This window comes from Ascaphus truei, chromosome 19 (assembly GCF_040206685.1).
Source record: "Ascaphus truei isolate aAscTru1 chromosome 19, aAscTru1.hap1, whole genome shotgun sequence".
Classification (NCBI taxonomy): domain Eukaryota; kingdom Metazoa; phylum Chordata; class Amphibia; order Anura; family Ascaphidae; genus Ascaphus; species Ascaphus truei.
The window spans coordinates 11,346,200-11,363,297 of NC_134501.1; the positions used below are offsets into that span (position 1 = coordinate 11,346,200).

A 17,098-nucleotide genomic window follows, 5' to 3' on the forward strand; every position below is an offset into this window, starting at 1 on the left:
TTTGGTTATTGATTGTGACATGATTAGCCTAAACCAAATAACAAAGGGGGGAAAGTGTGGGTCAACAATACACTTGTTTTTACCACGGTGTACAAATAGATTAGATATTAGTTAAATATGGTAAAACACTCCGAAGCATTTCGTTAAAAAAAAAAACGTTTTATAACGTGTTCAGAAATCTCTTTCTTATTGCTGTGTTACAGTTCATAATTAAATCTTCAGGATAACTTCACATCATACTGAACAGGGTCTTTGTCTCTCATATTTTTGCAGTACCTCATCAGTGTCCCACTTAAAATGTTCCGCTTCTGGATATTTTTCTCCATGTTGGCTCAGGTATGTTCTAGGTCAGGGGGGTAGCCAACTCCAGTCCTCAAGAGCTACCAACAGGTCAGGTTTTCAGGATACCCGTGCTTCAGCACAGGTGGCTCAATCAATGGCTCAGTCTTTGACTGAGCCACTGATTGAGCCACCAGTGCTGATGCACGGGTATCCTGAAAACCTGACCTGTTGGTAGCTCTTGAGGACTGGAGTTGGCCACTCCTGTTCTAAGTGCTCCTACTTACCTCCAAAAATGTAGCCTACATTAACTCCGTCAGTGCCAGGGCGGCCATGCAACACATTCAACCTTACTTGTGCCTCCTATATTACAATGTTAGTCTCATCCACAATTAAAATGATAAAAGTATCTCTTACTTATTCCTAAGGTTTCCGTGCCAGTGATATTATGGAATGCGAATTACATTTGGTACTTTTATTCTATTTATATTTTACGGTTTTATATTCTTTAACACACATATTCTGGCAACTTGCTGAATGGACAGGACTCACTGCAGTTCCTTCCCCTCATACAGAGGTAACAGGAAGGGTTCACAGTTTTAGTGTTAGGACCTGCATTTTTGGTTTACCTTGACATTGGTATGCAGGCTTACGACGCTTTGGCCAAAGGGTTTAACTAAAAAAAACAAGTAATTACTATTATTATTCAAGTATTTAAACTTTATACTCATTACCATATATGTTTTGTCAAATTGATGTAGCATTGGGCACTCGTGTCTTCTGTTGTTTTATATTCTTGTAATGTTTTATTTATTCTTCCATCTCATCGCTCTCATCTCTTCTTCTTTAATCTTTAGCTCTTAAGTCAGTATTTGTTTCTTCATTGATTTTTCTAGGATGTCTTGCAGTCTATACTTTATTTTCCTATATTTTACACATTCAGTTTCAGACTCTGGTATTAAAAGTCCCCGGTGGGGAAACAGATCATGAGTGCTCCTACAGGGCATAATTGGTTTTGTACTTATGCGTGCGTACAGTACACAGACTCAGGCATTCATTAGTTTGTGCATATATATGTACATACATATATAGATGCATACAGTTGCAAACATTCATAGACACAGAGAAGACAGACTCTCCCTCATACATCGACTGCCATAGGAGTCTTCTGCTTCTACCCAAGATTCCATTAGTCTCCCATTCATTCCAGGAGGCTTGGCCAGATTGAACCTTGATGCTCCATTTGATGCCAGGGTCCCTCAAGGGATTTCCCCTGGTGCTATGTGATCCAGTCCAAGCCTGTAACACATTTGGGCCTATATTTACTAAGCTGTCTTCTACCATAAGGCACCTTTTGGGGCCGGAAGACTTGAATGAGCTGTGAGGTGTCTTCCAGTGCCGGAGAACGTCTTATGGCAGAAGATTGGCCCCATCTTCCGTTGTCATTTATAATTTACAATCAGTTTGATCTTTCTTTCTTGGAGAAGAGGTTGATGTAATCTTACATATTTAGTTTGAAAGTGTCTGGACATGAAAGGTTTCAGGCTACACCGAGTCCTTTTTCAAGCCTGAAACATGCAGATGCTTTTCAAATAAATATGTAAGATTCCATCGACCATTTCTCCAAGCGTTTTCGAAGCAAGAATTGCAAAATAGGAGTCTGGGAAACAGTGGTTTAACCGATACTCTGTAGCATCACATATTGCTTTCCCTGCTAAATACATATTCAGAAGATGGCCTAACCCATCTCCTGCTAGAAACCTGCAAGCTATAGTCTTCCTTTGAGATAGTCAACCAGTAGAATATAACTAGACACTGCAGAGCTAGAGGGATCCTACAGCACTGTCAGGTTAATAATTGCTCTAGAATTACATTGTATTGCTATGTAAGAAGGAATAAGGTTGCAACCTAAGGTTTAAAGTATGCTACTCCAATCTCCCCTTCCCCCTTTTCCATTTGTTTTCTCCATTTTCTGACCGCCCACTGTCCTACACATTTTCTCCCACAGATCCCTCTGTCATGGACCATTGACCGATTTTTCGGGGGGAAATATGGAAACGTCTTCATGTGGCTGAGTGTAATGCTGGGTACCCCTTTGATTGTGCTTTTCTATTTGCACGACTATTACGTGCAACACCAGTTTAGCAACTCACGCTGGGGCTTATTCTGACTCTGAAAGACTCTAGATTGACTATTCAATACTTGTTCCTCATGGGGGTTGGTACATTATGTTTGAATAAATCACTTATTAAAATCAGCGTATATAAATGACTACTTTCCAATCTGTGCTGAGATCTCTATTTATGAGAGCACCACAACACCAAAAGATGCTTAATGTTCTCTCAGGGAAGTGCCTTCAAAGTGGTATACATAGTCAGAGATGTTTTACTCATATTTGATCCTACTAAAGAAAGAAGGTCCAAGCAGAGGTTGTGGTTAGGATGCATACTCCATTGACTTCAAACGCATAAAGAATGACTACAAAGTTAGAGAAATGCCCCCAAAGCTCTGTCCTCTTAGGAGACACTATTGGGTTCTAAACGCAAATCAAGAACCCAGTGAGGAAGAATCCAGTGGCCAGAAAAGCACGAGGACAGAGGTGAAGAATGTGTTCAACATGTCTGGTATGGCCATAGTAATAGTTTTAGTAATGGTCATTGGAATTAGCATAAAAGATTTAGGGGCCTATTCTATATCTGCGGACGTGGCTGACGTGACTTCAATGGGCAATTTCAGCCCAAAATGGCACAATCTTTGGTGGACATAGAATAAGCCCAGTATGCAATTAAGCATCATTGTAAAGGATGCAGGCCTGCAAATATCTACATCTTTTTACTTGGCAGTCAGTGGGAGCTGTGTATAAAATCCATTTTTTGAGCAGAGAAAGTACAGTACGTGGTTTGATGCATTGCACTGTTTTATGGAGCACAGTTTTGCCACCTGTTGGAAGCCGTTTCTTACATCTGGTGCAGATTATTATAAGTAGAAAGGTATACGTGCACTCCCCAGAATGTAATCAGCTGCCGTCGCTGTGCAGCAATCAGCCCAATGCGGGGAGATGTTTATGGCTTATGCGTCCTCACACTCGAAGAAGGAACCAGCTTTCAAAGGGTCTTGCGACAAAAGTGTCATCTGAGCACAATATTGAACCCGTGACATTGAACAGAATATTCAATAGACAGGCAGAATCTAAGGCTGCGGCCATGGTCGGGGAGACGGCACGGAGGCATACGCGGCGCGATCACAATGCCTTAAGGCAATGATCAGAGCCATGAACCGCATGTGCGACAGTGCGAGGGGTCCGCGGTGCGCGAGGAATCAGTTCAATTTGATTTCACGGCACGACGGCCAGGTCACGTGAGCGGTTCGCCCAATGAGGGTGAACCAGCTCCATGACATCACGGCCACACACCCTGACACGCCCCCTGACATGCCTGCCCATCGTGTCTACCCAGGCCACAGATCGCTAGAGCTAAAAAGCGGGTGATGTCACGCGCACGCACGCAAGTGCGCGGTCACCATGGCCCCAGCCTTAGTCTAGTAAGTGAGGTTCAGTGCTCTAACATTGCGTACATAAATATTTCCAACTTTTGTAGCAAATTCCTTTCATCGTAGGAGACAGAGTTTGTTGCCTTATAAGTTACCACTTTTCAATCAAGCACTTCAATGACAGTTTGCTATTTTGGATACTGGCGGCCCAGTTAAAGGTTTCTTTACTTTAATTACATTATATTAGATATTTTAAGCACATAAGTTATTGGAACATAAACATGGTCGTCACCCGAGTATTTTATGCGTTAGCTTATATATTTGTCTAGATAATGATTTTCACAGTGTGTTAAATCCTGAATTGTATGCATTTATCCACGTCTGATAGTCTGGAGATGTTCAATCACTTGAATGTATGTATGCATATCTTTATATAGCGCCATTAATGTACATAGCACTTCACAGCAGAAACACATGTGACATAATAATATAAATAACAAATAATACAAATGGGAAGAAGCGCTTCAGATATAAAAGTAACATTTAGGAAAAGGAGTCCCTGCCACGAAGAACTTACAATCTAATTTTTTGTATATATTGAAAAATACATAATCTATGTATCTTTGCCATAGCACCAGGTTTGCACCAAGCTCACTGGTGGACCAGATGGAGAAGTCCTCCCATTGCCCCATTAATAAATTGGCATAGCTCAGCGCAAACCTGGTGCCCATGGTAGTACCCCTGGTCTGGAGGTCATGCTGACCCTCAAATAAGAAATAAGAAGAAGAATCCACCGCTTTTGAGAAAATATTCTGGGGCTTGACAACCTTGTTGGTGGTCGATAACGGTGTACAGGGATGACACATCGCTGATAACCATAATATATCCCTCCCTCCATATAATACTATGTAAAATGTTCAATACTTGTATGGTGTCCTGAGTGTATTATCTTAAGTTCTTAACATAACTTTGCAGAAACGTAGCCACATATTTGGAAATATTGGAGGTGAGGAAATTGATGCCAGAAATGATCAGGCGTCCCGGTGATTCCTTTAGATCTTTGTGAATTTGTGCATCAGGCTTAAATGAGACACAGGTGTAGCAGACTTCATTGTATCCTCTGGTGCATTAAAATGAGATATGTTGTGATATTCTGTCACTTAATCCTACGGAAAGTGCAATTCTGCGTTATAACAAAATGTAATACATTGTATTATCTGGGGGAGCAATGTCACGCATTACATCTGTAAAGGGCCATATCCAATAAGACACCTTCCCTGATAAAAGATACCTTACATCCCATTCACTTGAATAGGCCGTATCTTATGAAGTAGCACTGCGTAGTAAATATGGCCCAAAGTCTAATCTTGCTGAACTGCTTCTAATTACAACTAATTAGCATTGCTCCCTTCCAAGCAGTAAAGATTTTCTCCCTTAGATCTCCACTATGGATGAGCAGCTCGATTTGTTAGAGACGAGCAAACCTCTGAAGTCTGCTTCTAATACAAGTTAATAAGGTCAGCAGCTCATTCCTGTTATGTGATAAGAAGTCGCCTGAACACAGGATTTCTGGAAATGAGAAGACCAAAGTGAATATCCATATACATGCCAAACCCTTATATAAGATATTGACTCCATTAAAAGTGTAGTCCCTTAGGCAGTATGTGACCGGGGAAGGCATCCCTGCCGCTGGCTGTGTTTGACGTACAGATGTCGGTATGTACTAAAAAATAATGTTTCTGTGTGCCAAAAAAAAGGAGAAAGATGCGTGAAAATTGTCTACCTACTGTATGTAGTTCAACTTTGCATAAATTCTAAAAACACTGTTAATAGTGTTGCTATGTATCAGCTCAAGAATGGATTTGACACAGCTCAGATGTTTCATTAAGTTAACAAAATGTATTATTTTCACAGTATGGCTATGTAACAGGGACTTAACCCTATCTAAAGGAAGCTTCAATAGAAAGCATGTATTGGTCTGAGGAATCCAGCAGGAAGCTGGTTAATTGCAGCTGAAGACAATTAACCTGTCTCCACCTGGCTAATCAGACATGTAGAAAATCTCCTGCTGGAAACTGCAGTGAGATCTCTTGAGCACAGGGAACTGTGATGAATGAAAGAGACATTGTCTTGAGCACAGGACTGTGCTGCCCAAAAGACACCAGGACTCAGCCCCCTATTCCAGGACACAGTGGACCCTGGAGGCTGGCCCCTCAACGGACACCAACCCAGACCCAGAGACTGACACAAAGTACAGGTACCTCTTTAGACTTTGGGGTTATAGGTTGGTAAGAGGCTTATCCTCCCAGCCCTGCAGGTAGGGACTGGGAAAGTGAGTTAGCCCTTACACATGGGTAGGATGTTTATTTATGGTGTTTCCTGCCATGTTTAAAGTGACGGCTGAATAAAAGCAATGATTTAATTCGCCCAAATCTGTCTCCCTGGTTGCACCTCTGCACATGTCTCTTACAGGCTATTATAAATTATATGACACTAATAATTGATATCTACTAATACTAGTTAGACTGTAAATAAAATACACGCTTAATTCTGTTTTATTTTAAATTGTATGAATATGACGCAGTGCATCATAAATCATTGAAATCAACACATGATGTGCCATATATAGGAACAATACGCAAAGGCGTTTCGCCAGTTTCCGGAAGTGACGTCAGACACCGGGAGAAAGCCGGTCTCTCGGGGTCTGATCGGGGAGGCGGCCGATGCTGTTGCAGGACAGTCGCATTATTGGACAATGCTTCTTGAAAACTTGACAAATGTGAGTGAGATAACCTTGGAAATCATATGTAGGAAGTCTCCATACATCTGACGCAAATTCTATGGCGTTAATGGCTCATATTTACTAAGTGGTGTTATGCCGTAAAACACCTTCACTTGAATCACCTGTAAGGTGTCTTATGACATAACACTGTTTAGTAAATACGGGCCAATGCGTCTTTATCACAGAGAGCTCCCCAGTGCCACATGTATCCCTAGGCTATCAGGGTGGAGCAATGAAAGGCCATACTTGTTCTTACTGAGTAAATGCCCTTCATTCATAGACAAAGACTTCCATGACATCATGAAAACAGTGATGTCACAAAGAGCAGATGGGTGCACCGGATGGGGCAGGTAAATAGGACTGCACAGGATGGGACAGCATGAGATTGTTTCATCAGTTGAGGTGAGTGTGAGCTCAGAGACAGAAGCAATATGAATCGGAGGCACTGTAATGTATCAGTTGGATAGAGCAGACACCACACACCATTAAAAGAGATATGTGGGATACTGCAATACTCCATGGATAGACAAGCGAGTACAAATAGTAGAGAGAAGGGACTTATGATCAAGTCAAGGAAGTGAAGCTCTTCATGTGAAAGTAAAAAGTAAATATGGGATAGTGAATGTAAGCATGAAAGAGGGCTGGGATAATTCCCAATAATTAAATTATATAGGGCATACAGTATATAGTATAGTGAAGAATACAAAGTATACTGTGGCAACAACACAGGAATCTATGCTATACAGTATAAGGATGAGTATCATTTTCATCTTGATGGTGATACATTTTATTGGATCAGCAAAATAGTTATTTACAGGTGTGTTTGTACATCAGATTTCAAGACTGCACACAAGTCTCTTCTTCAGGTGTACTGTAGCCTTATATCATGTGGGTCTATTAAAGGCATCACAACCTACAGTCCAACTAACCACATTTGTACTGGACCGATATGGGTTATATAACTATATACTGTACTAAATAAAGCATGCTGGGTAGAAATTACCCTTATGCTGATTTTAACCACTAAGCATCTGAACAACCCAAATAATGTTTTTGTTTTTTAATTATTCTGGTGGTACTCAATGTAACAGGTAATGCAGATTCAAGGGAGTACATGCACTCTATATAACTCCCTAGGGGTATACAAGTGCTATGTACAACACTGCATACACTGGCAGAGCTAGGTAATCATGATTATTATTTTAAGGTTTGTATATGGCCATGTAGGTACACTGTAAATGTATAAGGTGGGTATGGGATGGCACAGGTACACTGTAAATGTATGAGGTGGTTATGGGATGGCACAGGTACACTGTAAATGTATAAGGCGGGTATAGGATGGCACAGGTACACTAAATGTATAAGGTGGGTATTGGATGTGACAAGTACACTGTAAATGTATATGGTGGATATAGGATGGCACAGGTACACTGTAAATGTATATGGTGGATATAGGATGACACAGGTACACTGTAAATGTATATGGTAGATATAGGATGGCACAGGTACACTGTAAATGTATAAGGTGGGTATAGGATGGCACAGGTACACTGTAAATGTATAAGGTGGGTATGGGATGGCACAGGTACACTGTAAATGTATAATGTGGTTATGGGATGGCACAGGTACACTGTAAATGTATAAGGTGGGTATGGGATGGCACAGGTACACTGTAAACATATACGGTGGGTATAGGATGGCACAGGTACACTCTAAAAGTATAAAGTGGGTATTGGATGGCACAGGTACACTGTAAAAGTATATGTGGGTATAGGATAGTGCAGACACAATATATACACTGTAAAAGTATATGTGGGTATAGGATAGTGCAGACACAATATATAAAAGCATAACATTGGGTAACTACAGAATGCAGTAGTGAAGATGAGTTACATAGAATGATCACTGTAAGAGTAAACTGGATGGGGTGAGCCTCTCTTGGTATATTTTTTAGGACCATTGTGATGTTCTGGTGCATCCTGCTCTTCATTCTCACCTCCCGCTGCTCTGCCAGTGAGTATCGTTCATTAGCAATGCATTATACAAACCTCAAGCACCCCTGTAATGCGTTGCAACAAACACCTGTCTCACGCAGCACTGAAAGCATGTATCATTTTGTTACAGTATGTGATAAAGTCAGTCACTCCTTTTAACCTCCATTTTGATTTCTGTCTCTCGGAAGTTTCTTAAATGTGATGTTAATAGACAGAATAGCAAATCGCTGATTTTGCTGCACATCCCAAGGGACCCTAATCTCTGAGTGGTCTGTGTCAAGGCAATTTTAATGCAAAATCAGGACATTTTCATTCTGCAACTATGTACTCTGTATCAAAGCATTTTTCTCCAATTTTGCTTCATCTGCCTCTGGCCTGCACCTTGGGGAGAGTCAGTAGGAGTGGGGGGAGTTACATTGTGCACAGATTATAATGAGATGTATCACATTCTGCGTCTCTGCCCCAGCCTGCACCTTGGGGAGAGTCAGTAGGAGTGGGGGGAGTTACATTGTGCACAGATTATAATGAGATGTATCACATTCTGCGTCTCTGCCCCAGCATGCACCTTGGGGAGAGTCAGTAGGAGGAGTTGGGGGAGAGTTCCATGGTGCACAGATTATAATGAGATGTATCACATTCTGCGTCTCTGCCCCAGCATGCACCTTGGGGAGAGTCAGTAGGAGGAGTTGGGGGGAGTTACATTGTGCACAGATTATAATGAGATGTATCACATTCTGCGTCTCTGTCCCAGCTTGCACCTTGGGGAGAGTCAGTAGGAGGAGTTGGGGGGAGTTCCATGGTGCACAGATTATAATGAGATGTATCACATTCTGCGTCTCTGCCCCATCATGCACCTTGGGGAGAGTCAGTAGGAGGAGTTGGGGGGAGTTCCATGGTGCACAGATTATAATGAGATGTATCACATTCTGCGTCTCTGTCCCAGCCTGCACCTTGGGGAGAGTCAGTAGGAGGAGTTGGGGGGAGTTACATTGTGCACAGATTATAATGAGATGTATCACATTCTGCGTCTCTGCCCCAGCATGCACCTTGGGGAGAGTCAGTAGGAGGAGTTGGGGGAGAGTTCCATGGTGCACAGATTATAATGAGATGTATCACATTCTGCGTCTCTGCCCCAGCATGCACCTTGGGGAGAGTCAGTAGGAGGAGTTGGGGGGAGTTACATTGTGCACAGATTATAATGAGATGTATCACATTCTGCGTCTCTGTCCCAGCTTGCACCTTGGGGAGAGTCAGTAGGAGGAGTTGGGGGGAGTTCCATGGTGCACAGATTATAATGAGATGTATCACATTCTGCGTCTCTGCCCCATCATGCACCTTGGGGAGAGTCAGTAGGAGGAGTTGGGGGGAGTTCCATGGTGCACAGATTATAATGAGATGTATCACATTCTGCGTCTCTGTCCCAGCTTGCACCTTGGGGAGAGTCAGTAGGAGGAGTTGGGGGGAGTTACATGGTGCACAGATTATAATGAGATGTATCACATTCTGTGTCTCTGTCCCAGCTTGCACCTTGGGGAGAGTCAGTAGGAGGAGTTGGGGGGGAGTTACATGGAGCACGGATTATAATGAGATGTATCACATTCTGCATCTCTGCCCCAGCTTGCACCTTGGGGAGAGTCAGTAGGAGGAGTTAGGGAGAGTTACATGGTGCACAGATTATAATGAGATGTATCCCATTCTGCGTCTCTGTCCCAGCTTGCACCTTGGGGAGAGTCAGTAGGAGGAGTTGGGCGGAGTTACATGGTGCACAGATTATAATGAGATGTATCACATTCTGCGTCTCTGCTCAGCTTGCACCTTGGGGAGAGTCAGTAGGAGGAGTTGGGAGGAGTTACATGGTGCACGGATTATAATGAGATGTATCACATTCTGCGTCTCTGCCCCAGTTTGCACCTTGGGGAGAGTCAGTAGGAGGAGTTAGGGGAGTTACATGGGGCACAGATTATAATGAGATGTATCACATTCTGCGTCTCTGCCCCAGCTTGCACATTGGTGAGAGTCAGTAGGAGGAGTTGGGGGGTGTTACATGGTGCACAGATTATAATGAGATGTATCACATTCTGCGTCTCTGCCCCAGCTTGCACCTTGGGGAGAGTCAGTAGGAGGAGTTGGGGGAGGAGTTACATGGTGCACAGATTATAATGAGATGTATCACATTCTGCGTCTCTGCCCCAGCTTGCACCTTGGGGAGAGTCAGTAGGAGGAGTTGGGGGGAGTTACATGGTGCACAGATTATAATGAAATATATCACAGTCTGCGTCTTTTTTCCCTGTTTTTATTTGACAAAAAAATCCTCTATTCAATTAAAAAAACCTGTTTAACATCGATGTTCCCGTGCCCGCGCTCTCCTACACCGTCAATGTTTTCTCACGTGTAAGTAAGCGATATTGTTTTTATTTGGTGATAATACACCATACTTATACAGGCGGTGCTTGTCTGTTTCCTTCTTTTCAAATCTATCAGAGAGCTTTGGGATGAGAGAACTTTTATTAGTGAGAAAGTAAAATCATTTTCAGGGATCCTACCTTATTAATAGGTAGAGTTGGCCAGAATACCCAGGTCATTTCCTCTTTGCCTCCACCGCCAGTCCACCCTATTTAAGTCCCTTTTGTGGGTCACAGCTGGATACTCTCTGTCATTTTTTTCTCCCAGGTTGTGGGACGTCTGAAGGCTTCGTAGCAGATGTTCTTAATACCAAGTTGGACGAAATCACTGAGTTCCCTTGGCTGGCTTCCGTGCAGGACGACAGTGGGTCCCATCTTGTTGTAGGAACCATCATCAGCGACTCATGGATAGTGACGGCTCCATCCGGCTTAAAGATCAGGTATGAGACTCCGGTCTATGCCTGTTGTTGAGAACTATTGTTTAGAGAGACTCCTTGTTCCAATAAGTACCTCTATATAACACGTGGAGATATACCTGGTAACACACCTGAAGTACCAGACTCGTTTGCATATGCAAAATATATATAAATATTAAAAATTGTAATAAAAAGCTATACAAACCTCCATTAAATGTGCATTAATATGTATGAATGCCATTATGTAGCTTCATCCATAGGGTGCCTAGTTCATAGTTTGAAATTAATTTTGACGCTTTGACTCATGTTGAATACCTGATTGTTACAATTGTAATTAAAACAGACTTCTGTGTATTTTATTTATAACTAGTCTACCTCAATTTTAATTATTAGAGTAATATTATTTAATGAAACATTGTGCATCAGATACATTTTTGGTTGATACATAGCAACCTAATTCTGCGCTAATAGTCTTTTTAGGGTTTTTATGCTAGGTTCAATTTTGACTCGCTGTCTCCTTTTTTTTTGGTTCACAGAAATATTTTTTTTAATACATGACATTTCCATCTGCGGTCTATTTGTGCGCCAAAAAAAAAGGAAAACATTTCTGACGGTGATGACGCAGATTAAACATTTTTACGGTATGTACCGTAGGTGCACACAAGGGCAGTTTAAAATTAGATTTTCCTATGCCAATTTTCAGGGCCGCCAACAGGGGGGGATGGCCGGTGTTGGCGTCCCGGGCCCCGTGAGTCATGGGGCCCGGCCGCCCTGCTCCTTTCATTTGTCCTGGGCGCCATGTTTTTTGTTGGCGGCCCTGCCAATTTTGCATCCAAAGAAAAACTGGCTACGCTTAGATTATAGACCCCGTAGACTTCCAAGCTGTTAAAATCATGGGAATCGAGGCATAAACTGGGAACAAGAGCTACTGGAGGCAGGGTGCAGTCACATAGGATTCGGAATGTAATTTAAGATAGGATTCATTACCAATTGTCCCAGCTCCTGCTTCTCCTAGAACAGCACATGTCTGTCCACATACACCTTCCTTCTGCATCTAGTATTTTACACGGCAGTTCAAAGGTCAAGGTTAGGTCTGTGCTGGAAGACCACTTAAAAAAAAGGTCAATTACAATTATTGTACACAGCAAAGTTTGGGGGGGCGGGGGGGATTTTATTCGACTGCTTTCTCTGATTTGAATTGGTGTCGTACTTTGCAGCCAATGACAATTCTCTGTCTCTTCCGTGCCCCACTCTTAACCCTTTAATTTGTCTCCCTTAGGAAAAATCTAGTAGGTGTGGTGGGCGTCACAGAGCTGGGAGCCCAGGAAGTGGCCAAGAATAAATACTATCCCATCCGCAAGGTGGTTGTCCACGAGAGGTTTGACGAGGTGCTGCTCGGGAATGATGTGATGCTGCTAATGACAGAGCACAAGATCACGTTCGGGCAGTGGGTGCAGCCAGTCTGTTTCCCTAAGCGGGATCCTGACAACTCTGCGTACAGCAACTGCCAGGTGTCCGGCTGGAGCGGCGCTGCTGCAGAAGGTTAGAGGAGATGAAACCAAGAGTAGGACCCTGGGGTAGAGGGGGATGAATATAGAAGCCAGAGGACCATATGTGTCAAGAGCTGCTCGCAAACCTTAGCGTCCATGTTTAGTGCTTGCGGGCGGAGGCGCGCTTACGCTCGGCACTGAGCCCCTACAGCCGCAATGAGAGCGGCTTTAGTAGGGGCTCGCCGACACTTCTGCAAGAGCGCGGAAGCGCAGGTCTTAGGCCTCGTTCAGGGTGCCGGAGGCAGGAGTTGGAGGGAGGGCGTTCGGGAGGGAGGGCGGCAGTCTGCTGGGCGATGTGTGTTCATCCCCAGCAGACGTTTTCAGGAGTTGAGGAGGGGGCGGGGAGGGGGCGGGGCTACAGAGGGGGAGGGGGAGGGTGCGGGGCTACAGAGGGGGAGGGGGCGGGGATCCAAGTTGCAGTCATGAAATCATTCTCAAGAATGATTTCATTGGCTGCCGAGGTCCCAGTGACGCTGCTGCAGCTTCAAAAAACGATTTTTTCGTTTATTGAAACTGTAGCCAGCGTCAACTCCGTACTTTGGAGACAGGGCAGCTGCTACCCTGACAACCAGTATTCAATTTGAATACTTTGTGTCCCACGGCAGCTCGCACGCAACACGCCTCCCTCCGAAGCCTGCACCCTGAACGAGGCCCTAGGAAAATTTTACATTTTCCCGCTTGCTGGAGCGCAGGGCCGGTCACATGAGCGGTTCGCCCAATGAGGGCGAACCAGCTCCGTGACGTCACTGGCCCGCCCGCCGACACGCCCCCGACACGCCCCCGGACGGCGCGCTGTCTAAGGCCAGGGAAAGGCCTCAGCGCGCCTCTGCCCGCAAGCAGTAGTATCCATGGACGAAGCCTTAAAATATCTCCAGAAAGCAACTGCAGGATTTTGACTCTGCATCACTTTGTGTTAATGCCTGAAGGTGTTTGCAGTGATTTTTCCTAATTGGGGGACCCCTATCCCACCCCAATGCAAAGTAGTTTAAAAAAAAAATTTTTTAAGTGTATCTTTTTTCTTTTACCTGTGCAGCCACAGTATGCTGGGGTTGTTTCTTTTATCTGGGGACTAATGGCAACCCAAAATTTCTTCCGATCACCCAGCAAAAGTCTATGGGGGATATTAATCAAGTGTAGAAATCTGTCGCAGTGCACGAAAAACAAGTGCAAATTGCACTGTTCTGAATATGCATCACTTTGCACCAATGGATTAAGATATTTTGCTCCGATTTTGCTCCACTTCCATCAGTAAGTGATTGGGGTTACAGGGAGATTTTCGGGGAGAAGAGAGCGCAATATTATAATGAGATATATCAAAATCAGTGCTTCAAACTGGTGCAGTTTTCCTTTTTTTTTTTTTGCTTCCAACAATTCCCCCTGGTGAGCTGGGCACGTTTGATGAGAAATCTGCATCAAATGTAAGATTCAAGAGTAACAAGCTTCAGACATCTACTGCTGTAGCAAAGTGACGCAGATCCGTTTGTTTGCACCATGTTTTGAAACAGATTGCACCATCCTGATACAAATCCTCCAATGCATGGTCGGAGGACACAACGAGAATTATACTCCACATATCCATGACATTTAACGCTGCAGACCAAGCAATATCCTACATGTGTGGGTTTGTTTTTAATAAATCCGTGCTGTACTATGAGAAAATACTTGTAGCATTTTTTTTTTTAAAAAACAACTCTGAATGACCTTTTTAATGTATTATAACCTAACAATAATTTTTTGTTTCTATAGCAACCATTTACAAAGTCACATCCCCTTCCTCTTCTGAAACAGGCTGTGGCCAAGGGCGTAGCTATAGCCCAGGGGGCCCGCGCTCTTGGCTCTCTAGTGTGAACAACGCATATTTTTGCTGCTGCGCACACTCTTTCGTGCTTGCCAACTGCGCGCGCGTGACATTTGTCCCGGTTTTTGCAGGACACACTAATAACGCCCAAGTGTTAAAAGTCAATGGAGGTTAAAGGTCAGCCAATTAGACAACTGAACAGCTGAGCTAAGCCTCGTGCCTGATAAAGAGGTGGCTGGTTATTAAGAAGAAGAATAAGACCATGTAAGGGGCGGATCTCAGTGGCTCTCTCTTGTTCAGACAGGAAGCAGTGGTTCGGAGGCCTGGCGCAGACTATCGGTGGAGAACATTGACACGTGTCCCCTGCAGCGGACCATGGCCACCGAGTGCTGCAGCCACCATGGGGCTGGCAACAGCTCCACCTCTATGGTGAGAAGGGAAGTGGGTGGGGGGTGGGGGGTGGCGGGGGGGGGGGGGGGAAGGGCTAAAAGAAGCAAGAGCCTTTTAATGCAGCCAATGCCACTATGTTTTCTAATGTCGGCCTTTGTCCTACATTCCACCGAGTGCTATGTGATGCATTCAAACTCCTATCCAAAGCAAGACTGGAAAATCCATTGGAGTCAATGGGGAATTTCGGCTGGAAATGACCCAACTGGCCGCTTCGGCTGATATAGCATAAGCCCCTTCAGAGGGCTATTCATTAAACTGAGAAAGTGCCAGTAGGGGGCGATATCCCATGGAATATTCTGTCGACTTGAATGGCAGTTCCTGTGTGACAGTGCCCTGATCGGCACTATTGCAGTTTAATGAATAACCACCCAAGGGTCTATTCATTAAAATGTGAGAATGGACGTCTCAAGTAAATAAATGGCTATATTTGCTCAAAAAGACGTCTCTGTGTTCTTCAAAAAGAACTCGCAAGTCTAATCCGCGGGGAAAAGTAGAGTTTGTTTGGCGTTTCAAAATCTATGCAATATGCAACTTTACTATGTAAATGAGGACATTTAGCAGAAGGAAATCAGCGATTTCATCTATAGTGTACAGAGCTTTAAAAATCTCAGAGGTCTCTTCTTGAAGTGTCAGACTTGTGAGTTTTAGAAAAAACTCCGAACTCTACAATTTCATCTATTAAGAACACTCATGTTGGCCCTGTAAAAAAAGGTATTACAGTCTGCAATGACCCTACATTACACTGAAGCCAATATGGCTGTTAGAGGTTTGAACTGGAGTAGATTAAGGGCCATATTTACTAAGCCATGCTACTCCATAACACGCCTTCGTAAATACGACCCTTTACAACCCATTCAAATGAATGTGCTGTAAAGTGTCTTCTATGATGAAAGGTGTCTTATGGAATTACACGCTTCGTAAATATGGCCCTCAATGTATATATTGTATACGTGTTTTCATGGTTATACGTGTATATGCGTTTATATTACAGGATGTATATATTGAATGTACGTTGCCTGTCTCCCCCTCAGGGTAAGGAAGGGAATCCCGTGTCATGTCTGGCAGGTGACAATAATCAGTGGATGCTGGCGGGGGTGCTGACCGGCGGCGGCATGATGTCATACGGCCCTTTCCTGTATACGCGCACGTCCTACTACAGTGACTGGGTTGCGGCTCGCACTGCTGAGGCGGGGGAGCTCTTCCAACCATCCATCATCCTTAACCCCGTCGTGTACTCCGCCTCGGAGGCACCTCCGGGTCACTTCCAAGTGAGAATGGCGCCCAGGGAAATGGATATTGAAATGCGATCCAAGGAGGAAGAGTCTCTTTTCTATGACTATTATAATGGGAACTAACCTCCGAAAACCCACGGACACAAAACGCAGCCTTTCGTTTCTGTGACCACCTGTGCGTTAACCCTTACCCTGCTTCACTGCTGAGCCAAACATGGCCCAAAACATATTGTGTCTGTTCAAGAAGTATTACAACCCACCGAGCATGATTCCGACCAGTGATTACCAACAGGGGGTTCGTGAGGTGCCTCCAAGGTTTTTGCCAAAAATAAATCTGTAATGGGAGATCCCAGGCAGTATAGCGGATTCCTGAGCTGGTGTGGGGACGTCGCACTTAGTAAGGCCCCGAACTGCACCTTCGAGTGGGTGGTATAGCTCACCGTCGCTTACAGCAGGAGCTTCCAAAGTTGCTCCCCACAATGCTTTGCATCTACAGCGGCAAGGCATTGTGTGGCGGGACTTTGGAAGCTCCCGCAGTGATTGACAGCTATACCACCCATGCTGTCTACACAAACAGGTGCAATGTGGGGCCTTATTAAGGGTGTGTACCCCCCACAAGCTCAGGACACTATCCTGCCTGGTATCAGTCACACAGTTTTGTTAGCGGCAGTCTGATGAGTAGGCAATAAGATTAATGATCGTGAAT

The 17,098-nt window shown here is 44.1% G+C and overlaps 2 protein-coding genes across 7 annotated transcripts in view; both read left to right on the plus strand.

The window, feature by feature from the left end:
* LOC142469856 (diacylglycerol O-acyltransferase 1-like) overlaps positions 1–2,536 on the plus strand; it is a 32,740-nt gene extending 30,204 nt beyond the window's left edge. For 4 of the 5 annotated variants that reach the window (XM_075576553.1, XM_075576555.1, XM_075576552.1 and 1 more), the window contains 2 exons: positions 274–336; positions 2,288–2,536. In XM_075576553.1, the coding sequence (XP_075432668.1) occupies positions 274–336; positions 2,288–2,449 (225 nt within the window). In that variant the 3' untranslated portion in view covers positions 2,450–2,536. The remainder of the gene's footprint in view (positions 1–273; positions 337–2,287) is intronic. The other variant, XM_075576556.1, reaches the window with a different exon arrangement.
* A 4,288-nt stretch (positions 2,537–6,824) lies between these two features.
* PRSS54 (serine protease 54) lies at positions 6,825–16,650 on the plus strand. Of its 2 annotated transcripts, none has more exons than XR_012789233.1 (6): positions 6,825–6,952; positions 8,505–8,563; positions 11,215–11,386; positions 12,642–12,904; positions 15,011–15,139; positions 16,192–16,313. XR_012789233.1 is itself a non-coding variant. In XM_075577184.1 (6 exons), exons 1-6 carry the CDS (start codon positions 6,930–6,932, stop codon positions 16,513–16,515), a joined length of 966 nt encoding a protein of 321 aa, XP_075433299.1. In that variant the 5' UTR covers positions 6,827–6,929; the 3' UTR covers positions 16,516–16,650. The 2 variants fall into 2 exon arrangements, 1 of the variants encoding a protein (XP_075433299.1); XM_075577184.1 differs by having other exon boundaries at positions 6,827–6,952; positions 15,015–15,139; positions 16,192–16,650.
* The last annotated feature ends 448 nt before the right edge of the window (positions 16,651–17,098 follow it).